Source organism: Mauremys mutica, chromosome 6, assembly GCF_020497125.1.
Source record: "Mauremys mutica isolate MM-2020 ecotype Southern chromosome 6, ASM2049712v1, whole genome shotgun sequence".
NCBI lineage: Eukaryota > Metazoa > Chordata > Testudines > Geoemydidae > Mauremys > Mauremys mutica.
Genome location: NC_059077.1, coordinates 73,712,691 through 73,737,005, shown reverse-complemented (window position 1 = coordinate 73,737,005; position 24,315 = coordinate 73,712,691). Strand labels below are relative to the sequence as shown.

At 38.5% G+C, this 24,315-nt stretch overlaps 1 protein-coding gene across 3 annotated transcripts in view; it reads right to left on the bottom strand.

Annotated features, from left to right (window-relative positions):
* The window catches only part of SNX2 (sorting nexin 2), a 51,631-nt gene that overhangs the window by 5,657 nt on the left and 21,659 nt on the right, over positions 1 to 24,315 (bottom strand). For all 3 annotated transcript variants that reach the window (XM_045020967.1, XM_045020966.1, XM_045020969.1), the window contains exons 4-12: positions 19,566 to 19,632; positions 19,336 to 19,379; positions 19,065 to 19,206; positions 10,750 to 10,828; positions 9,559 to 9,634; positions 8,193 to 8,306; positions 7,859 to 7,952; positions 1,487 to 1,692; positions 185 to 328 (exon numbers count right to left, since the gene is read on the bottom strand). In XM_045020967.1, the coding sequence (XP_044876902.1) occupies positions 185 to 328; positions 1,487 to 1,692; positions 7,859 to 7,952; positions 8,193 to 8,306; positions 9,559 to 9,634; positions 10,750 to 10,828; positions 19,065 to 19,206; positions 19,336 to 19,379; positions 19,566 to 19,632 (966 nt within the window). The remainder of the gene's footprint in view (positions 1 to 184; positions 329 to 1,486; positions 1,693 to 7,858; positions 7,953 to 8,192; positions 8,307 to 9,558; positions 9,635 to 10,749; positions 10,829 to 19,064; positions 19,207 to 19,335; positions 19,380 to 19,565; positions 19,633 to 24,315) is intronic.

The following is a 24,315-nucleotide window of genomic DNA, read 5'->3' as shown; positions in this document are numbered from 1 at the left end:
ATTTTTATTTAATTAATATAATTCCTTTTAACAATTTCAGTAAACATGGAAAATAGCAAATGTGTAAGTGATTTATAAATAAAAATCCATATAAAAGTAGTGCATTATGCTGATGAATGAATCAATGGAAAATTTAGGCCTTCAGAATATAAATAGGTAGTCAGGCATTCAACTTAATGATTACCTCCTTTATCTCATCCTTAGCTTGCTGCAGTTTATCAGGTTTGTTGGCAAGTTGGAGCTTTGCTTCAGCCTCACGTTTTTTCTGTAAAGTGACCTGAGCATCTTGCCATTTCTGCCAACATTTCATTCGATGATCTAACACACCCTGTAAGTGTAATAATGCAACAGATTTTTTTTTTTTAAAGTATCATGTTAACTAACTATGTCAATGTGCTGCAAAATTAAGGAACAGGAAATGACTAAGTAAAGACCTACTCTGCATCAGATACCTTGCAAATGTCTCCCAATTCAACTGTCTTACCTTTCATAATAACTGTATTAGAAAAATTATCTGACTACTGCAGAATGAAGTCCTCTATATATTCACAGACTAAGGCGTACATGCAAGGGGCCATCTCCTGTGAACATACAGTTTAGTCTCCATACCCATTCAGTCCTTTCTCTCTCCCAAGTCTGTTGACAAGGCTGTCAATTAAGGAGGGCTAGTACAATAACACTAATCTGTTAGAATCTGCATTTAGACCACCGATTTTGCTTTTATAGGCCACTCAGCTGTCCGGTAACATGTTTTGGTGGAAACAGATCAAAGTAGTAAGAATTAAATTTTAAGTGTTCATAAGCTTGAAGTAATTTCTAAACCAAAACATAACTTCTGATAAAATGTTGAAAGATACATCCAAATAAATTACTTGTTGAGGATGTAAAAGAGTGTTTCAATAGTAATCAAAAGCTACTGGTACCAGATAGCACAGTTTACACCCTCACTGAACACTCCTACAATGCTTTTTAAGTTCTAATAGAGCTAAATTTTATATTTTTTTGTCTCTGGCATCTCACATTAAGGCCTCTAGGCACATAAAAAAACACCTTTTGTCTTAAAGTACAGACCCATAAGTCTTGTGTTCCACTACAAGCTAATATTTTATGTACCTAAATATAATAAGCACACCATGCTAAACAGTACAATGTCCTTATACAATAAACACTTCCTAGGACTATCATTCACTTATATAAATTCTCCATTTAAGTGTATACAATGTTTGGGATGTTGGAGAACCTGAATTTGATTAATCCACATTACACAACAGCTTATATAGTGGGATGCATCAATACTGGAAGAGGGGGATTTCTCCCTAGCGATTTTCAACGCTAGCTTGAAGTCACAGCTCTCCTTGCAACAGTTCTGCATTTACTTTCCCTTCTATTGCCCATGCATTCTTAGCCTGTGAAGAAATTGCGACCTTCAACATAAATCCTGTCTTGCAGCAAGATAAACAGGTTGCATTTTTAAAACAGAGCTTACTTTTACTGCAGCAATAAGACGAATGTAGTCACCGAGCAGTTCTGAGAACACATAGAAGTCAGCAAAAGCTTGTTCTTGATGTAACTGGTCTATTTTCTCCTCAACTTCTGCAAGCTGAGACAAAGCTCTAGATAAAGCAGTGTGGTCCTCAGAGTTACCTAACATGGCAGCACTTTTAGCGAAGGCAGCTGTGTTGGCTGAAAGCTCTGAAAGACAAGAGTAAAATTCAGTGTGAAAGTTTTTCAGATGTTACTCCTGGGGGAAGTCTAAGCCACTGTGCACAATTCACGTCCCCCTGCAGATTTTTTCCCCCTCCAAGAATATAGATTTTGCTGGAGAGACACTGCAGATATACCTTTCACCCATCATGGTCTGCTGTGGAGCCAGGAGAGAGGACAGCCATCCGGTGGAGAGGAAGGCAAAGAGGTTGCACTCCTCACAGCAGGACCAGGTGAGGAGGCACGGGATGGATGGAGCAGGGCACATGGGGTTGCTGGGTAGTCTCAGACTGTGGTTCAGAAAGGCTAATATGTGGGGGGAAGGAGGGGGGAATGGGGGCCCGAGAGACAGACTGGGGCATGGATTCAGGCAGGGCCAGATTAACCTTTTGTGAGCCCGGTGCCAAATATATTTGTGGGTCCCTTCTCAGTGTGGGCCTGGTGCGACAGCACCATTGGTGCCATAGTAAATGTAATACTGCCAGGATGGGCATGAAAACATTTATTCAAAAACATAACATATTTGAAGCCACACTTGATTGAGACCTCCACTTGGCCCATAGATAAACTGGGCTAGCATCCATATACCCAGGATACTCTTGAATTTGGTTTGTGTGGGTGGGGGTTATTTGTTAGTTTGTCTTTTTTGTTTAAGCACTCAGAGCCTGCTTGGGTCCCTGAACACAAGTGCTTAATTAGTACACTTATGAGCCATATTAAGCCCGAATGTAGAAGTCAGTGGAGTTGCACCTGCATCTCCACAACACCATCTTCTCCACCCAAATTTATGTTTTGTAAATACATTTTTGAAAGCTTCATTTTCTACTTTGATACAATAATGTTTACAAAACTTTTTAAAAAGCTAGTTTCTTTAGCCTATTTCTCCCTTTGCCTCACCATCCCTCATGACCAAGTGAAACAGTAAAAATACTGGGGACCAATGTGAGGAGGAAAATTGCTGGTGCCCATCTTTTGCAGGGAGAAAGGGCCACAGAGATGCACACACATTACCAAAGAGGCTACCACAATCCAGCCTCAAACCCCTACCCAAACCTTCACATCGGGGCTTTTCTCCCATCCCTCCTACTGTCCTCACTCCACCCAACTAACTCCCACTTTCACACAAAGGCTTTCCTCAATCTCCCTCCTACTGCGCCCCCACACTTTCACCCCAGGGCTATCATCTCCCTCCTTTCTGCTGCCCCCCCCAAGCCAACCTCCCACCTTCAACCCAGACTCTCCTCACCCTCTGACCCATCAACCCCCACTTTCACACTCCACTTCTTCTATCCCCCCCTCCCTAGAGTCACCGCCAGCTCCCCCATTGCACCTGGACTTGCCCCACAACCATCCCTTTCCCTCAAAAACTGTGCTGTGCCCCCTCCCCAGAGTCCAGGGGGAACGCATTTCTGGGCATTCCCACTGGCAGGGGGCGTGGCAGCCAGCACTACCCAGCCCGGCTGTCGCCGCCCCTCCAGCTTCTGGAGACCACAGACCACCACTCCCCACCCCTGAGCCATGAAGCTGTAGGACTGAGTCAGTGCCCAGGAGCCCACAGCCGGGCATCAGGGTTGCCAGGGGGCTGCACACTGGGAGTCACACCCCAGGAGAGCAGTGGAGACACAGGGGTGGGGGAGCAAGCCACGAGCCCCGATCCTGTGCCCCATGGGAGAGGGAGGGTGCAGCGGGATCAGCTCCAGGAACCTTCTTCCTGAACCAGACCATTTCCTTGCGGGCAGCATGGCGCAGGGCATTCTGGGACTAGTAGTGCAACTGGCAATGCAGGTTCCAGGGCCCCAGCAGAACACAGCGACGTTCAAACTACAATTCTCAGTACATCCTGCAATACCCAGTCCCTGTGTGCTTCAGTCTCTCGGCTGCTGAGTGTTTCAGTCATCACTGGGAAGTTGCTGACTCTTCTGTGGCCAGGGCTGGATTAACCTTTTGTGGGCCCCTTCCAAGCGTGGGCCTGGTACCACCAAAGCCATTGTAAACCTGGTACTGGTCTCGGGAGCAAGTGGGGAGACAGCACTAAGCCAGGGGCTGAATTGGAGGAGGGCTGCGGGGCCACATGGGGACAGGGGCAGATGTGCCTGACTAAATGGGAGAGAGTAGGGGTTAACCCCAGGGTCTGCATGAGGGAGGCTACCCAACTCCCTAACAATCCTCCCACAAAAATAAACCCTGTTCCATACTTCTCCTACCCACACCTAACAACCCTCCAGGTTCACTCCCAGGCTCTTTCCCTCTCCCTCAGCTCCTCCATTACCCCTGATTCTGAGAGGTTCAGAAAATACATTTCTGTATTGTAGTTTAAATGAATTACTCAAAGTTCTGTCTTAATATGCCTAGTAAAGAATCTATTTGTCAAAAAACATTTCCTGAATCTTTTTTTTTTTTTGGTCTGTATTGTTACAGACATGCTTATTGACAGGTATTTTGAAATACATTACCAAAATAATTGAAACTGGTATGATTATATTGTGTTATTTTGACAAATAAAATATGCAGAGTTTTAAAATATTGTGGTGCAGAATTCCCCCAGGAGTAAGTAGGTAGTATTCTGGTTTTCTCCTAGAGTTTATAATGAGGCTACAAATTACCTATTAGAAAGGATAGATTATCAAAGACTGGTTCTTGAGACAAGACCACCCATGTTCCCCAGAGATAGGCCTGTGTTTAAAATAATTCAACTTTCCACCTAAATACAATTCTGAAAATATATCTACACTTTTAACTTACCCTTTCCAAAGCTTGTGAGAAAACAAAGCATATATAGCAAAAACAAAAACAAGGCACTGAGAAATAACCATATACAGGGGGTTAAGTACTTCCCTTTCTCTGCAGCAAAACTCATGTCAAGGAGTATGGTGTATCAGGATCAAGTATATAACTCTAAGTGGAAGAAATCGTTAAGTACTGGGGCTGGAGAAAGTGAGGAAACTAAAAGGTTTCCTTTTCTGTGCTTTGGCCTGAACTGTATACATTCAAATATTTCTCTTAAGCAAACAAATCAGGATGAAGATAAAACATTAATTTTTTTGAAAAACAGTTATGGATCCTAGAATTCCAAATTTAAAATTCAAAACAAAATTCAAGATAACAGTAAAAACATTAGGCTCAAATGCCCACGCATTGGCCTGTGAAGGCCAGCCCTTATGCCTATCCTGTAATCCTGTTCTGTAAAATTCTACTCCTGAATTATGAGTAAAAAAAATTTTGATCATCATCTGTGTCCTGATGTATTCTGTGGAACTGCAGAACTATGCTAGAGAATCTCAGCTTTCATTGAAAAAATAAGTTTCTAGTCTTCATGGTTTTGAGAAAAATCTTGAAATAGTGAACTGAGTTTAAAAACCATATACTGTTGTCGTTGGGTGTGTAGACAGCTCAAAACAACAGCTCTGAGAGGCATTATCTTTCATCCTCACTCAGGGTCCCATGGACTCTCTGATTCTGTGACCACAGAAGTCACTATCTGCTCAGGCTAGGTGATCCACATTTTTCTCTATCTCCTTGACCCGGCTGCAGCTTTCGCTCACTCGCCAGCTTTTCCCACAAGGGGCAAATTACCTGGCTTACAGTGCACACTCATTGCACAGTTCTATGGAGCCAGGCAATAGAGCACTGTGGAGGTCAGAGCCAGAGCCAGAGCCCAGCTGATAGCCAGGAGCAGACGGAGCCAAAAATCTAGATTGATAAAATAAGCTGCCTGGAGAACAGTGCATCACCTGAGGCCTTGGGAACTAGGGAAAACGTGTAGCTGAGTGTGGCTATGCTCCCCACTTCCTTGGCACACACGGGGGAAAGGAAGTTCTGAGGTAGGCTGACTGGGCAACACTGCAAGAACAAAGACCAAGTGAATGGAGCCAGGCTGCCTGGAGAGTAAAGCAAAAAACTTATGCTAAAAAATGCTCAACTGAAAATATGTCTTTACTAGTTTTATATCAATAAGAATGTTCAGCTATGAAGCACAGATGCACATGTTTGGAAACAGGGTGGAAAGGAATGAAGTTATTTCATGAGAGAATAAATTAACACTGACACTGAGTTTAAGGGTACTTGCTGCAGAATACACGCTGCCTCCTCCTCGCCCTCCACCCTCAATTATTATAATCTCATGGTAAAGAGCGGGCAAGTCAGTTTCTGTTTTAAAAGGCTGCCATAATCATATGGGTGGTGCCTCTGTAATTAGGTGCACTTACATCAATATATGAAAGATGACCTACTTGTAGTATAATATGAATCCAGTAAAAGATTATTATATTTCAACATTAGCTTCAAAAATACTTACACACATTTTCATATTTAATTTTATGCAAATCATTTTAAATAATCATGCTGTATTGAGTTAATTCATACAAACAGGATTGATAAACAATTGCCTATGTGCATGTTAGCTTATGTCACAGGTAATCTATTTGGAAACTTGACAAACTTATAACTAAGGTATAATGGATTGTAAAAAGCAGCACCACATAAATAGGGCTAATGATGATAACAAATATTTGTAACTTTAAAACTCAAGTTTTCCTTCTTCTTTTCAGGTATTTAAATAAATATATGTATCTATGGCTTTTTCAAAAAATAACTTTGGTAGTTATTTGAAATTCTAGCAGCCACTGATCACACTCTCTATACAGTACCAAAGCAAGTTTCCATTTTCATGTGTTCATAGCATCCTGAAATATTTATCTTTAGGGCTGAAGTGTTAACACCATCTCTGCCTGAAAATCAATGTCTTCTTTATTTATTTATAAATTTTTAAACATGACCAAAATTTCCTCATTTGAGATTTAGGAAAGCAATTTAAGATAAAATTCCACACTTCCAATTGTGGAAAAAATATTAATATAGGGTTACAGCAAAATGACTAGTCTGACATTTGGCACAAGGACTAGTGTGCATTTGGTAAAAGTTTTGAAACTTAGCATGCTCTGTAGACACTTGCTAATGTTTGCTTAGAGTTTAATAAAGTCCTTTCCCGTTTGACACCACTGTCTATTCTTCTTAGCAGTGCCAGCGTTATGGTATGTAAGAGGAAGAATACATATCATTAAAGGATTTTCCAGTGTGATTCAGGGACAAAGATTCTGTATTTTGTGTTTTCACATCTATCTGGAGTTTTGCTACATTCTCAAATGTTAAAAAGGGCTGTAAACTAAGATTTTACTGTCTTAAAAAGGTTATGTTTCTATCTTTCTGTTAGGGAGATGTTGCTGATAATCTAAAACTGATACTCTGTAGCACTATTAAGCCCAATACACAAAAAACCTGTCTGGCTGAAGAGCTGCCATGGTTTAAGCTCTCTCTTCTCTATCCCATTCACTTTGATAAGACAAAAAAAATCAGCTGACAAGTTTTACTTTTAAAAGACAAATTAAATGCAATGACGACTTATTCTTAGTACAGTTGGCTTAATGCAAGGGTTAGTTTCAACAGCAGCATTTATCTGACCATGTTGAACATATATTTACGTAATAATTTTTATTCTCGTTTTGTTTAAATTTGTAAATTCACAATCTTGCTTTTTACACTGTAAAAACTATACATTATAAGACATACAGGTTGCACAACAAAGCATTTCTTGACCTATCTTACCTACACAGTCATTTTGCATCAACTGTTAAAACTTCAACCTTGTTCTAAAACAAATATGTCCTTTGTAATTGCTTTAGCTTTACCTGTAACTGTTAACAGAATCGGTAATCACCTGTAGAATAAACTTGTATATAACCCATGTTTTGTACCATCAGCAGACAGTTCACTCTTGCAAAGCTTGTACTAATCAAACAAGTCTTCTTGAGAAAAGAATCCAATGCCATAATCAATAAAGCATCCTTTAAAAATTCCTTTTTTAATGGGTATAATAGGAATTGTATACATTTGGGATAATAAAATGTAAGTTGAGGGATACAAAAGAAGTTCCAAAATGTTTGATAAGTTTAAATAAAATAATGAAGGTAATTTTAAGTTGGAAAGTTAGTGTATGTTTTGTATTAAACCACAGTATACTTTGAGTCTCTGGCTAACTTGTATTAGTTGCAAGTCTATAGTAAAATTCAATTTAACACAGATATGAAATAGTTTGTTTTAATAAAATATTTTAACTCCTGGGCACTAAAATTAACACCCAGATTAAAACAAAACCTACCTTTTCTGTGGCAGACCAAGGCTTCTACACTGGCATGAAGTTTCCTAAGTTGCTGATCCAGATTCTCAAATTGTTGTTGTTTTTCCTCAAACCACTGGCAAAAGATGAAAAAAACAACAACATGCAGTACGAATTACGTTACCAATAACAAACTACATTCCTTGTTTTAAAGGAACAAATTAACCATGTACAACCATGGTGGTCAACTGATGCAGCTGAGAACCCAAGCCAATAAGTAAATTAATATCCCATTTTCTACTCCTACAGCCCTAAAATGCAATTGTTGAGCCTCATTAATTTGTCTCATTATTCAAGTCGAAAAATCAGCTCTTACTGCATCCGATTCATTCATCTTGATTGTCATTTTGTTGACAGCGTCGGCAGCCTTGTTCACCATCCTCAATATTCCTGCTCCACTCAGAGCCTGGGTGTTAACTGCTCTCGGCAGCTGGAATTGAATGACAAATAAGGGCAAACAAACCGGTTAAAAGGCTGGAGGTTTAACTGGGCACAAGAGGGACTGAAAAGGATGTAGTGTTTTCTTCACTCTCATATATTTCAATATAGTAGAACCTAATTTCTCAAATTTACTACTTTTACATTCTCAGAGGAAAACTGAAAAATATAGACTTTCCATTTGCTTTTCTTCTGTACCTTTACATTTAGATGGAACAAACACCCTATTTGTCAAAAGTTGTTACGAAATAGCCAAAGGCCTTAACTGGCCACCTATATGCTATAGAGAGCAAACTGCTACTAAAACAGACAGAAAAGCTTAGATATAGTATAAAACGATAAATACATTGAGATGCTATAGTAATATTTCAATACATTATGAAAATCTTTTAGATAGTATCTTGGTTGTGTACAAATGAGCACGCTGTATTTGTGTACATTAATTTCTAAATGTAAGTTAAGTCTTGAAACCTACCTCTCACAGGAACGTCATGAGAATTAGAATTAGTATTTAAGTTATCCAGTAATGATGCACATGTCAGTGATGTGATTCTTTTGGTATGGTAGGGGTAACGTGACTAGGATAATGATGTGGCCTTATTAGACAAGTAAGTATTACAGCAGATACATTATGTGCATCCATAAAACTGACTGTTGTCATATATACAGATTTTTTAAGTGTATTTAATGCTTGTGAAATGTGCTAGATTGACAGCACTGGTGACCAAAGTCCTCTATCCACAGAACAGATATAGTGTGGCCAGCAGCAATGCAAACTTCTCCATATTACCCCCACCAACAAACCTCAACCTTGACCTCAGGGGAATCCCATCTAGGGGTTATAGGTGAGAGGATAATTTTGTTTCCATGCCAGTTTAATCCTTCAACTCTATGCTGAAAGCTGCCAACAGCAGTACCATGTGTATTTTAGTGACTTGGACATTTGTCCATTTGAAGCTGGGAAGAACAATTTATTTCCCATAAACTAGTGAGCAGTCAGTTAACTTCAGTCACTACATTTTAATAAGAGGTAAAGGCAAGAGACTCTGTAGCTCATTGTTTTTGTACCTTGAGACATCTTATCCCATTGAAGATATAATCTAATCTTAATGCACAAGAAATTATGGGACTAAGTCTCCATATCTAAAGATGAGAATATATATTACTTTGTATAAAGTACCATTATTAACTAGAGAACAAATAGGAGAACTTAAAAAAAACAAAAACAAAAAAACCGTAAATACCTCAGAACTTTCCAAGAACTGCCTTAAATCAGGATCCTGTAACAAGGTTGGGTGTTTTACTGTTCGTTGTAGATACCTATGATTTTAAAAATTAAAATATTAGATAACTTAAAACAATTTAATGCTCCTGACAGCACTGGAAATGTCCTTATCCACAGAGCAAGCAGCAGTGCAAGCTTCCCTTAATCATTCTGCCAATATGCTCAAGCCCCCTGAGGTGGAGGAATCACCTCTAAGGGTTAGAAGATAGTTCAGTCTCCATGCCCCTTCAATCCTTTGCCTCTCTGCTGTGACTTCCAATCATGTTTGTGTATGTTGTTACCGGCCTCTCCCACCCCACAAAAAACCTAAGCTGATATCAAACACCCAGCATTTGATTATCTGCCTGTGCCAAAAACTATTATGAAAAAATCACTAAGAGAAGTCTTGTTTACATATACCAAGAAGAGAATGTTACAAAACCAAAGCAACTGAAAATGAGAAGACATGGGTATGCTAAAGAAAAGCCAAGAAACCTAAGGAGTACAAGGCAACCAATTTTAGATTCATCCCTTGATGAGTGACGTTATCAGTAACTGATGAATGAATCTACAGCTCTGATGTTTGCTTTCTTTTGAGAAATTTACTTTTTGCTTTTTCTTGGAACACAAAGATCTATTGCTGCTTGAACAACAGTCTCATGCTATGTCCTGTCTTGTCCCGATGTCTTTTTTTTTTTTTGGCCAGTACCCTAGTAAGCCCTTTAGGGCAAGGACCTGTCATGTTTGGCTCTGACTTAACAGTACTACTATACAGCATGCAGTGTAGTTATAAATGAACAATGCCATCTATATTATAGAACAGGTTGGACAAAACCTGTCAGGTATGATCTAGGATTGCTTGGTCCTGCCACAATCAATATATTTGAAAAGGTAGGAAATCATTAAGGTATCATTCTCATTCAAGTCTCTTTAGTATGGCATCCAACTTAGAATTTTTTTGTTATTTACTTTTTTTTTTTTTTTTTAAGGTTGCAACTGAATTTAAAAAGTAAAATGAATTGGCCATACTTCAGTCAGAAAATTCAGATTGTGTGGATCTGATCTAGCAGCCCAAGAACTGTACAAGCTGCTGGATCAGACTGGGCATACAGAGCCTACTTAGTACATGAATACACCAGGGGAATGCAGTAAATATAAATACACATATTACCTTTCTAGTGCAGCTCTTCTTTTTTCTACAAATTCTGTAGATGATGAATCTTCCTTGCCTACTTTAACCTTGGTCATGCCTTTGAAGAAAATTATGTGATATTGATTTTACATTACCATGAGGCAATCATGAACATAACTGATGTGCTTAGAACTATAAAGGTATTAAAGCTCACTTGAATGTTATGCATTAAAGTCAAAGTTACATGAAAATCAGCACCAAGGCATACAGAGAAAGATAATGGATACTGTATGCAGTATGCTTTTCTCAAAATTCCCAAACAACAAATTTCTGAAATCAAGTACACTGCTGCTAATAAACATTTTGGATATTTAAAACAATTTTAATTATAAAAAGTAGGGCTGTCAATTAATAGCAATTAACTCACGTGATTAACTCAAATTTAATCACGATTAAAAAAATTAACAGTGATTAATCGCAGTTTTAATCATACTGTTAACAGAATACCAATTGAAATTTATTATATATATTTTTGGATGTTTTCCTACCTTTTCAAATATATTGATTGCAATTACAACACAGAATACAAGTGTACAGTGCTCACTTTATATATATATATTTTTTACTACAAATATTTGCACTGTAAAAAAGATAAACAAAAGAAACAGTCTTTTTCAATTCACCTCATACAAGGCTGTCCTCTGGAGTGGTGGCCGAAGCATGAAAGGGCACACAAATGTTTAGTATATCTGGCACTTAAATACCTTGCAAAGCCAGCTACAAAAGTGCCATATGAACGCCTGTTCTCACTTTCAGGTGACTTTGTAAATAAGAAGTGTGCAGCATTAGCGCCCATAAATGTAAACAAACTTGTTTGTCTTAGTGATTGGCTGAACAAGAAGTAGGATTTAGTGGGTGTATAGTTCTCTAAAGTTTTATGTTGTTTTGTTTCTGAGTGCAGTTATTAAAAAAAAATCTACATTTATAAGTTGCACTTTCACAATAAAGAGATCGCACTACAGTACTTGTCTGAGGTGAACTGAAAAATACTATTCCTTTTGTTTTTTACAGTACAAATCAACACTAATATAAAGTGAGCACTGTACACTTTGTATTCTGTGTTGTAACTGAAATCAATATATTTGAAAATGTAGAAAAACATCCAAAAATATTTATAAGGAATTCCAGTTGGTATTCTATTATTGTTTAAAGTGCGATTAAAACTGCGATTGATCACAATTAATTTTTTTAATTGTTTGACAGCCCTAATTAAAAAAACAAAATCTAATAGACGTCAGATGACTTGAAACTTATTAGGAACTCACACTCCACAGAGTTAAGCTGCAACTTCTATTTTAAAAAGTTTGCCACTTTATTGAATAGACTGCTGTATACTGTATTTTCTTGCCCTTTTTTTTTTTTTTAATACTAATTCGGACGTAAACAGGTTTACAAATCCGTGCCCATGCAAATATCAGAAACAAAATCTCTACAACAGTGAGTTTGTGTTTAAAAAGACATACAATAATATTAGCATCAGATCTCTCTTTTTAGTAGGGCGTTATATTACACAGTGACAATCCTTACACCTATGTTACTTCTACTGATTTTATTAAAATTGAGTGATAATTATTTCTAGTGATTTTATTACACTGAGCTCTGATTACATATATTTAACAGAGCAGGCATGTCTATCAAATGTTAACATTCAAAAAATTGGACAGGTGTTTCTCCTCCGCCCCTGCAGGCGAGTTTTACACTGTCTGAATTTTGACTACATGGTAACCTTATATCTAAGCATCTGTCCTCTATTTTGCTTGGTTTGCAGTTGGTGTGTGAATTTTCCATAATCACCAACTTCCTGTATAGATGGACTATTTTTCTTTCTCAAATGAGAAGGTACCACTAGCTTAGTATTACCATTTCCACTTGGAAGCCCCAGGAAAATTACCAAGTGATCCTTTGGTAACAAACATCACAAATTGCTGAATATTTAGTTACGAATGTCATCCCAATACTCTCTAATGACTGGACACGTCCGCTATATATGCATATAAATTTCTTCTTTCACTACAATTTCTCCAATATCTCACCCTCGCCCAAGGCCTGCATGCTCTGAGGTACTATTGAAATGGTATCGTAAAGAAATGTTCTTTCATCATACTACAGACTGAAAAGAGGAAAAGCAATCTCAAGCTCAAATCCAGGGTAATTTGTATATCCAGATCCTTTTCCCCGCATGTCAGAGATGGACTCTATTTTGGTTAGGAAAGTTGTCTGCAAAAACTAATATCAATTAGTTATTTTTCTGTTCCTTAATTGATCTGACACCATTGCTTATATTCAAATGAGATGTCTGTATAAAACAGCTTTTCTATAAAGTTGAGAAACAAAGCCTAACTTGAAAGTACTGGTACAATGGGGGACTGGGCCAGTTAAAGTTAGATTTGATTTCTAAGTATGTTAGAAAAGTTTCTTTACTGAATAGATGGCCAACCATATGTAATTCTGCATGTCAGACTAGATGACCCTTGCTGTCCCTTCTAACCCTATGGTTCTATGATTCTGTGATTCCATGGCTCTCCCAATCTGTAAAAAGCTCTCTAATTTGTGATTTGGATGAACAATGGATAATTTGCAATGGGCATCATTGGAGAGGGAAAATAGTATATTTCTAGTTCTATTCCAAATCCAGAGTAGTCTTCACTAAAAGATGTATATACATTTCTGGAAGGTGTGACTTTTTATTAATTCCTGGTAACATAGCGATATTTTCACTGCCACAATTTTCTTGTTCAATAGTTTGGCTGTGTCAGAGTCCCCCAGTCCACAACTGCTTTGAGCTAACTGTTTTGACAATACCATAGAATATTTCAGCTAGCTAATCCACCCTGTTGAATGGCTTTCCTATACAAAGCACCGGTGCTCACTCTTTCCCCCTTACTCCATATAAATTCTAACGTCCTCTGCATTTCTGCTAGAGTTTTTTCTAGAAGGATTACAAAGATTTTTAAACAAGAAAAGAAATCCTTGGCAACGTGTTCATTCTAACTGTGGCTATTCTTCCCAAACAAGAAATTGCATACTTCCCACAGCACTCCAGACCTTATTTTCATTTGTAATACTAGTGATTTGCTATTTAAATCATAGAGCTCTTCTAGCCTGAGAGTTGAATTCCCAGATATATTATAGATTTTGTTACCCATCTGTACCTAAATATTTTTGGAAGGAATGACATCTCAGTCTGGCAAATTTACAGCTAACATTTAAAGTAAATTATGCCAAATCTGAAATCCAGATGCTTTCCTGCAGTAATAGATTTCTTTAGAAACTAATTTTAGGGAAATATTTGGTTCAGAGAAAAATCGTATTACGTCATCTGTTCATAAAGCTATTTTTGCTGTGTCCCTGCAAGTTCTATTCCAGTGATAAATTCACTGTTCCTTATCCTCTTTGCAAAATCTCCATGGCCAGTGCAAAAAAAAGGGGAGACAATGGAGATCCCCTCCAAGTTCCTCTGTGTAATTCAAACAGGGGAGATTTAACCTCACTAGCTCACACAGATGCTTTTGGGCTGGTGTAAAGAGTAGTTATCCACTTAAGGATCTGAGGGCCAGCAACCATATAAGACAGGACTTGACACAAAGTTTGACTCTATTCTATCAAAAGCTCTCTCTGCATCACGTGATAACAAAAGAAATGGATCTTTTTTTGATCTGGCATTATAGATGATTCCAAGCACTATCAGAATATTGTCTCACATGTCTATCCTTAGTGAATCCAGTTTAATCTGGATTCGTACAAACTCAGAGCATAGACTGCAATTGGCTAGCTAGTATTTTTGCTAAAATCTTTGTCATGATTCAGCAGTGAGATACGCCTATATGAGCTGCATAAGGCAAGGCCTTTTCCAACTTTAGGGATAACAACAGTGGCTTCTTTCATAGGTTATGGAAGCCCTCCCCTAATGCAATAATATTGAAGGTACCTCTCAAGGGACATACTAATACTTCTTTAAATACTTATAAAATTCAGCTGGAAAGCTGTCAGGTCCTGGAATTTTTAACACTTTTCCTACTTGCTAACCTCTAAGATTTCTTCTTCTGTTATTTCTTTGTCTAAAATTTCTTTATCAATTTTGTTCGTCTTTGGCAACTTTGCTACTTCCAGATATTTCTGAATAACTTCAGGAGCTTGGAGTATCTGAGGCATAGAGGTTTTCATAATAAACAACCAAAGTAGCACATATATCACTAGAGTGTACAACTGTATTCTGTAGATTGTTTTTAATTGCTGGAATAATACATTGCTCTTGAATCCCTTTAAGCATTTGAGCCAATAGTTTATCACTTATTTCCTTTTTCATAACAAAATCTGTTTTGTATACGGGGCCTTCAGTTAACTGTTGATACAATCTTTGAACCTGTGTATTTATGAAAGTATTTTATCACCACCTATTCTAGTTTTATTTTTTCTTGAGCTCTTATTCAATTGAAATGTTATCATCATCAACTGGCTCCTAAATATTATTTAACCTGCCTCCTAGAGAAGACCTCTTTATATTATAGTGCATTTTTAATAATAATGATACAGTCAAACACCCAACATTTTCATTCTATTACTTTTAATTTAATAGGAACATAAGAACGGTCATACAGGGTCAGACCAAAGGTCCACCAAGCCTAGTATCCTGTCCTCTGACAGTGGCCAATGGCAGGGGCCCCAAAGGGAATGAACTGACAGGTTATCATCAAGTGATCCATGCCCTGTCATCCACATCTATTCTGTAGTGGGGGGACCATAACTAGACGCAATGCTCCAGATGTAGCCTCACCAATGCCGAATAGAGGGGAATAATCACTTCCCTCAATTTGCTGGCAGTGCTCCTACTAATGCAGCCCAATATGCCATTAGCCTTCTTGGCAACAAGGGCACACTGTTGATTCATATACAGCTTCTTGTCCACTGTAATCCCCAGCTCTTTTTCTGCAGAACTGCCGCTTAGCCAGTCAGTCCCCAGCCTGTAGCAGTGCATGGGATTCTTCCATCCTAAGTGCAGGACTCTGCACTTGTCCTTGTTGAACCTCATCAGATTTCTTTTGGCCTAATCCTCCAATTTGTCTAGGTCACTCTGGGCCCTATCTTTATCCTCTAGCATATCTACCTCTCTCCCCAGCTTAGTGTCATCCACAAACTTGCTGAGAGTACAATCCATCCCATCATCCAGATCATTAATGAAGATGTTGAAGAAAAAACCTCTGGGGCACTCTGCGTGATATCGGCTGCCAACTAGAAATCGAGCTGTTGATCACTACCTGTTGAGCCCGATGATACAGTCAGCTTTTTTAACTTGCTGGCAAGAATACTGTGGGAGACCGCATCAAAACATTTGATGAAGCCCATTGCTTTCCCCATATCCATAGAGCCATTTATCTCATCACAGAAGGCAATCAGGTTGATCAGGCATGGTTTGCCCTTGGTAAATTCACATTGACTGTTCCTGATCACCACCTTCTCCTCCAAATGCTTCAAAATGGATTCCTTGAGGACCTGCTCCATGATTTTACAGGGACTGAGGTGAGGCTGACCCATCTGTAGTTCCCCGGATTCTCCTTCTTCCCCTTTTTAAAGGTATCTCATAACTATCCAGGGCTAGAAATAGGAATCTCATCCCATTCATTGCAAAGGGAAGATTCTCAGGCTTGGTTGGACCCAACTCAATTTTAGCCTTACAAGGTCCCAAAATACAGGACCCTGAAGTCACAACTTTGGGGTTTAATTTTTTCCAACAGCTTTTTCTAAGAGCTTTTATAGCTCCCTCTACACCCTGTATAAGTGGCCTCGTGGTAAGCAAGAATAAAAATATAAAAGTAATCCCAATAAACTAATTTTTTTTACCACAATTTCTGTAAATTATAGAAACTCTGTGGGATAAAGGTTTTATCAACATTCATTGTGAATGACACACACACACATACACTAACCCAGCCTAGTTCAGCGGGACTTATTCATACAATCAAAATTAGTTTTCCAGAGATGCGAGAACTGCCATACAGTACCAGATCAGTGGTACATCTAGTCTAGTCCCGTACCCCCCTCTCACCCTGTTTATCAGAGATACTTTAGGGCAGTGATATACTGTGGCTCTAGAATTTCATGACACTTTCAGGCACCACATATTTTTCAAGTCTGGGGATTTGATGGGAGCTGTTCACTGTAGATAGAGCAAGTAGAGAAAACAGCTGATGCCATAAGTGTTCCCCATAATGTACAAAGGTGCCAGAGGTGCCAGGATTTCTCTTCTTAACCATCAGATCAGTAGAAAAGAGAGAAGGACAAAAAGTAATGAGGGCTTCATGTTTTGAGCATCTAACAAATCTATTGCATCATATACAGCAAGATGGAAAAAATAAATCAGAATTGGCTGACTTTTACACTGAATAAATCACTACCTCCCTGATCTGTTAACAGTTTAAACTACAGATAAAAATTAGATCCATTAATTTAATTTCAGTAGAACACTCAAAGATAACCTAAAGTGAATGAACAGCTTTGGTGAAAACTTTACAAATGAACACAATTCACACCTCTGAGCAATAAACAGATTTAAACACCTCTAGCCATGTCAATACTTAGAACAAAATTACTAGATGCATCAGTTACCTATTGTTGAGTTATTGAAATATACTGCACTGAATCTATTCTCTGGCTATCATCCCAATGCAGATTAAACGATTATTCTGTACTGTATATACTAAAACGGAACAGTCATAGCACGCTACAGAAATGATTTAGTGGTTACTGTGGAAGAGTAATTAAAAGTCAGCTCAGTTCACAGTTGCAGTTAGAAAAGACAAATAAGAAGCTAGATTATATCAGTAGAGGAACAGAATCACGAGATTACATACTGTTAGTACAGCACACTTCAGACACCCATCTGGAATATAGTATAAAGTACTGGTCATTATACCATTGCCTTAGAAGAGGCCAGTGAAGATTATTGAGACCAGATATTTAAGTTATGAGGACAAGTTAAAATGCAGTCCTACACTGTAGAATGACTTGTGTAAGAAGGTACAATTTTACATAAAGATTTGCTTCCTGTGCATACTCAGCAATATTTACTTATTTCAGTGATAAAAATAAGTTTTACTACTTTTTACTTCTGTTACCTTAAGACACCAACTACAGTTATGGGAGAGGAAGATGGATTCTATTCCTCCTTGTGTATCAAACAAAATTGCTTATTAAACTCCAATCAGTTACACTGAATGTAATGGCTTTGCAGGATATAACTGAAGGCTCAATTTGGCCTTGAGAGCCTTTAAATGTGTGTGATGCAGAAAGAGAACCTGCTACTCCCAGTGCCCACACTAAGCTTGAAGGACTGGCAACAAGAAATCATCTTTATTAAGAGAGCACACTGGAGGTAGATCCTTGCTAAATCAGGGGTGCTGAAACAACTTGTATAGTGGGGAGTGCTGAGAGCCATTGAACCAAACTGTAAACTCTGTATATGACAGAAACCACATCAAGCCAGGGAGGTGCGGCAGCATCCCCAGCCCCACTAGTTCCAGCATTTATGTGCTCAAGAGACCATGCTGACTTATACCAGCTGAGGATCTGATCCTAAACGGCATTCATGGAGACACCGGTGTCATTCAGGGTCACTGTTCAAAGCAGAACCACACTTTAAGGGAGAGAGGCTTATTCTCATTAGAAATTAGGACAAATAAGGGGACATTAACAGGTGTTTTCAAAAATTACAAAAAGGACTGAAATCTATTGACAAGTAAGGGGTTCAAAGCTGAACAGATGAGTTAGGATATGGACTAAACAGGAAATGCAAGGGATACTACTTCAAACAATTGGTAATGAACACAAAGTAAGTTAAATGAAAAAGTCTCAAAGCAAAGAGACTAGACTGAAAATCTAGGAAAATGGATAAAAAACAGGAGGCCAGGCATTAGGTCAGATCTCCTTTTCATACTACCTCACTTCTTATATGCTCCAGGAGGGGGGTAGTTATATATATTTTCTCAACCGAAGTTTACTGTTGAATACCTTTTGTTACTATTCCTATTCTCATTTCACCCTTAATCCCTACTTGCACTAAAAATAGTCTTCTTTTACAAGCATTTTAATTTACAACCCATTTTCAAGATCCTCAGATCCAAGCAGTTGGCAGTATTCTATGCAAGATATTTTGACATGAACTGTACATTTTTTTCCAGACACCATGTGTTACAATTTTAATATTAGCATTTAAATAATATTTGAGGGCTAATGCAAGACAAATAAAGCCGAATCAAAGATTGGATGAATATGTTCATCCTTATAGAAACCGTGCTTACCTACAATACTTTTTTCTGGCGCTGGAGGCACAATGTAACCAACGTGCAGGTATTTTGTTGCTAATTTGCTGTGCAAACCAAGAAAGTCACTGAATCTTCTTTTAACAGAGAATTCATTTTTGTGAAACATAGAAAGTGATGTCTAAAAAAAAAAATCCACAGAAAAGTTGTATTTTAATTTTCAGTTATTTTTTCATCTACTCAGGTGTACTGTAGTTGATATTCTGTATATTTATATTCAAGGTGAAAAGTAGTTGGAGACAATAGTTACCTTTGTTGTTACTCTGTATGCCATGTAAGCATTCATGCCATCCCCTGTAAGAAGATACACAGTTAAAAGAAAGGTAGTTAATCCAAGGGCAAGTCTTCTGAATCACATATATGCTGGAATTATAAATAAATGCAAAATTATGCTAACACCAAAGTTTTTTTTTCAAATAGCAAGTAGACAATTTAATGCTGAAAGAATTCCATCTTTCTGTGTCTGAGATATCAACTCACCAACTTTCTCTGGGTCTGAGACATTGATTTCTATATCAAATACATCTCCATTTGCTTCCTCTTCAATCTACAGAGAAGAATGTACGGCATTAACAGTATACCAGTGAGTTAACTTTCAAAGGATAATTAAGGTAGCTCCCCAACTAAATCTGTGGATACAAGAAAAAACAGTAAATCTGTGTGGGACCTAAAAAAGCATAACTGAGATCCCTTCCATCCCATTTTAGTGGAAAATGTGAAGACACTAGTATTTACCATAGTAAAAGGTTGAAAAATGCTTTCCCTAAAAGTTGCATTTTGAGCCCTCCCACAAAGGCTTTTAGTTGGGAAACCTTATCCACCTGAAATGTTACAGGTCTCATTTTATATCAAAAGGAGATTTTTTTCTAGAGGAAGTTTGAAGCAAATTGGACATATGTTTAGAAGAAATGGGGTTAAAACCAAAACTCACATGTTTTCATTTAAAACATTTCCCTAAATTTCCGGATCATAAAGAGAAAACTATCTGGAATTAGTCTAGAAATATCAAATTAGTTTTTTCTAGCTATTACAGACACCTTTAATTGCAGAAGGGAGAGGGGGAGACTGAATGGGGAGGAAAATTAAATTCTATTTTATTGTTCGTAAGGGGAACTGAAATATTTTAGACACCGCTCAAGTCCTGACCACTCATGTGCAGTTCCTAAACTCCATGTGGCATGATGCAGACTTTGTCAGGCCTTCCATTAAATCCTTTATGAAATCCACACATTGTCATAGGAGAAGGGTGAACAAGAGGGAAGCCGGTTTGGAGTGGGGGAACAAGAATCACATCAAAGCAGAGAGATCTGTCTGGCAAGAAGCAGTTCAAAGGAGACAAGAAAACAGTCTAGGAAAACAGTCTGCATGCTGTGCAGCTCACAAACAAATTCTGTTGAGATGCTTGTCAAATGAATACAGTACACTCCCAATTATAGAATCATAGAACTGGAAGAGACCTCTAGTCCAGTCCCCTGAACACAAGGCAGGACTAATTATCTAGGCCATTCCTGATAGGTGTTTGTCTAACCTGCTCTTAATCTCCAATGATGGAGATTCCACAACCTCCCGAGGCAGCGTATTCCTGTGCTTAACCACCCTGACAGTTAGGAAGTTTTCCCTAATGTCCAACTTAAACCTCCCTTGCTTCAATCTTAGCCCATTGCTTCTTGTCCTACACTCAGAGTTTAAGAAAAACAATTTTTTTTACTCCTCCATGTAACAACCTTTTACATATTTGAAAACTGTTATGTCACCTCTCAGCCTTCTCTTTTCCACACTAAACAAACCCAATTTTTTCAATCTTCCCTCATAGGTCATGTTGTCTAGAACTTTAATCATTTTTGTTGCTCTTCTCTGGACTCTATCCAATTTGTCCACATCCTTCCTGAAACGTAGCACCCAGAATTGGACACAATAGTCCAGTGGAAGCCTAATCAGAGCAGAGTAGAGCATAAGAATTACTTCTTGTGTTTTGCTTACAACATCCCTGCTAATACATCCCAGAATGATATTCGCTTTCTTTTTGCAACAGCATTACCTGTTAACTCATATTTAGCTTGTGGTCCACTATGTCCCCAGATCCCTTTCCGCAGTACTCCTTCCTAGGCAGTCGTTTCCCATTTTGTATGTGTACAACTGACTGTTCCTTCCTAAATGGAGTACTTTGCATTTTTCCTTATTGAATTTCATCCTATTTACTTCAAACCATTTCTCCAGTTTGTCCAGATCATTTAGAATTTTAATCCTATCCTCCAAAGCACTTGCAACCCTCCCAGCTTGGTATCGTCCGCAAACTTTATAAGTGTACTCTCTATGCCATTATCTAAATCATTGAAGAAGATATTGAACAGAACTGGACCCAGAACTGATCCCAGTGGGACCCTACTCGTTATGCCCTTCCAGCAGGACTGTGATTACTACTCTCTGGGAATGGTTTTCCAATCAGTTTTGCACCAACCTTATAGTAGCTCCATCTTGATTGCATTTCCCTAGTTTATGAAAAGGTCATGTGGGACAGTATCAGAAGCTTTACTAAAAATCAAGATATACCATGTCTACCACTTCCCCGCATCCAGGAGGCTTGTTACCCTGTCAGGTTGGTTGTTACCATGTCAGGTTGGTTTGACACGATTTGTTTTTGAGAAATCCATGCTGACTGTTACATATCACCTTATCTTCTAGATGTTTGTAAACTGATTGCTTAATTATTTGCTCCATTATCTTTCCGGGTACAGAAGTTAAGCTGACTGATCTGTAATTCCCTGGGTTGTCCTTATTTCCCTTTTTATAGATGGGCACTATATTTGCCCTTTTCCAGTCTTCTGGAATCTCTCCCATCTTTCATGACTTCTCAAAGATAATCGCCAATGGCTCAGTTATCTCCTCAGTCAGCTCCTTGAGTATTCTAGGATGCATTTCATCAGGCCCTGGTGCCTTGAAGACATCTAACTTGTCCAAGTAATTTTTAACTTGTTCTTTCCCTATTTTAGCCTCTTCTGATCCTACCTCATTTTCACTGGCATTCACTGTGTTAGACATCCAATCACCACCAACCTTCTTGGTGAAAACTGAAACAAAGAAGTCATTAAGCACCTCTGCCATTTCCACATTTTCGGTTATTATTTCACTCCCCTCCTCCATTGAGTAACGGGCCTACCCTGTCCTTGGTCTTCCCCGGCTTCTAATGTATTTGTAGAATATTTTCTTGTTACCCTTTACGTCTCTAGCTAGTTTGATCTCATTTTGTGCCTTGGCCTTTCTAATTTTGTTCCTACATACTTGTGTTATTTGTTTATATTCATCTTTTGTAATTTGACCTAGTTTCCACTTTTTGTAGGACTCTTAATTTTTAGATCATTGAAGATCTCCTGGCTAAGCCAGGGTGGTCTCTTGCCATACTTCCTATCTTTCCTACGCAGTGGGATAGTTTCCTCTTGTGCCCTTAATAATGTCTCTTTGAAAAACTGCCAACTGTCTTCTATAGTTTTTCCCCTTAGACTTGCTTCCTATGGGATCTTACCTACCAACTTTCTGAGTTTGCTAAAGTCTGCCTTCTTGAAATCCACTGTCTTTATTTTGCTGTTTTCTCTCCTACCATTCCTTAAAATCATGAACACTATCATTTCATGATCACTTTCACCCAAGCTGCCTTCCACTTTCAAATTCTCTACCAATTCCTCCCTATTTGTCAAAATCAAATCTAGAACAGCCTTTCCCCTGGTAGCTATCTCCACCTTCTGAAAGGAAAAACAGAATAGCATAGGGGACACGGATTTTAACTGGATAATCAGGAGTTCAGGTAACAGAGGGCAGGAGCCATTCAGAAGTGGGGTGGCTCCACATGCAGCCATGAGCTTGGCTGACTCCTTCCCGCAGTCCTGGCCAGGAGTCTCTGCTCTACCCCACCAGGACCACAGCCTCCCCTGTGGACCTTGCGCGTGCAGGGATTGGGTGTCACCAGCCCTGCAGCAGCACAGAGGGCTCTGCAGGTCTGTCATGGCCCTGCTCACTTGTTCCCATGACAGTGGGGCTACACAGGGGTCCCTTTGCTGCTGTAGGAGCCCTTTAGCAACAGGGTGGCCTCCTCTGCATCCAGGGGCTCATCCTCCTCACAGTCCTGGCTGATCATCTCTGCTCTGTTACCTGAAGCACCACATTATCTGAATCCTTTCTTTGTCCCGCCGCATGAGATACATGCCCTTTGCAGCCTGTATCTCATGCTGGGGACAAGGAAAGAATTTAGATAATACAGAGTTTCTAAAAATAGGGTTTCGGATAAATGTATTTTTGAAACACTGGGGGGATGGAACTATTAACCTGAAGGAAGAATCTATTACTTCAAGAAATATGAATCTTCTTGGAAAACCCAAAACATGTTTAAGTCTGGGAATTTTAAATTAATTAATGTTTTGCTTTAAGGACACAAACATTGGAAATTACCAGGGGGGATTTGATTTAAATCAGTAGTCAGGAAGACTCGATTTAATCATGGATTTCTACATAAAAGTGCATTCTTGTTGGTTGTTATAATCTTAACACATATTCTTCACAGGTAGAGGAACTTAATTAAAATATTCCCAAACTGGGTCTCTTTTACGGTCTGCTGCCATTACAGGTTTTCCCTTCTAGTGAGAGAATGGTATGGTAGATCTCAAATCAATGAAGGCTACACTCAGAAAGACCTCAAGACTTATGGAATATGCTGCTCAATCAGTTTCACTTTTGTTTCTACTGCCTGTCCCTCCCTTCTCACATTTATTTCCAGACTTCTTCTTGTCCAGATCTATGCTGCCCCCAACAATCTTCTATTCATTGAACTTTTTGAAACAGCACTTTTAGAGAGGTAAGGGATTGACTCTGTGTACACACATCTGCAGAGGGACAGTAGGGTTGAGGTCTGTTATTTCTCACCTCTATATATTATTTATTTATTTTAAAACACTTTTGCTGTTAACAAGCATATTATCTCTGGAGACACAAATCCACAGTTTGAGAACTGCAAAACTAAGCATCTCTGATGGTATCTTCTAGACTGAGCACTGAGTCCCACTGGGCAGATATAAAGATTAACCTAAATAATCTATACAGAAATCCCTGGAACCTCATAAGATTGGGTACCTAATCCATGAACTATTGGAACTCATTTACAAAACTTTTCTTAAACATTACATGAATATATTGTCTCATACTATAGAATTAGAATTTATAATCCCTATTCCATGATGAGATA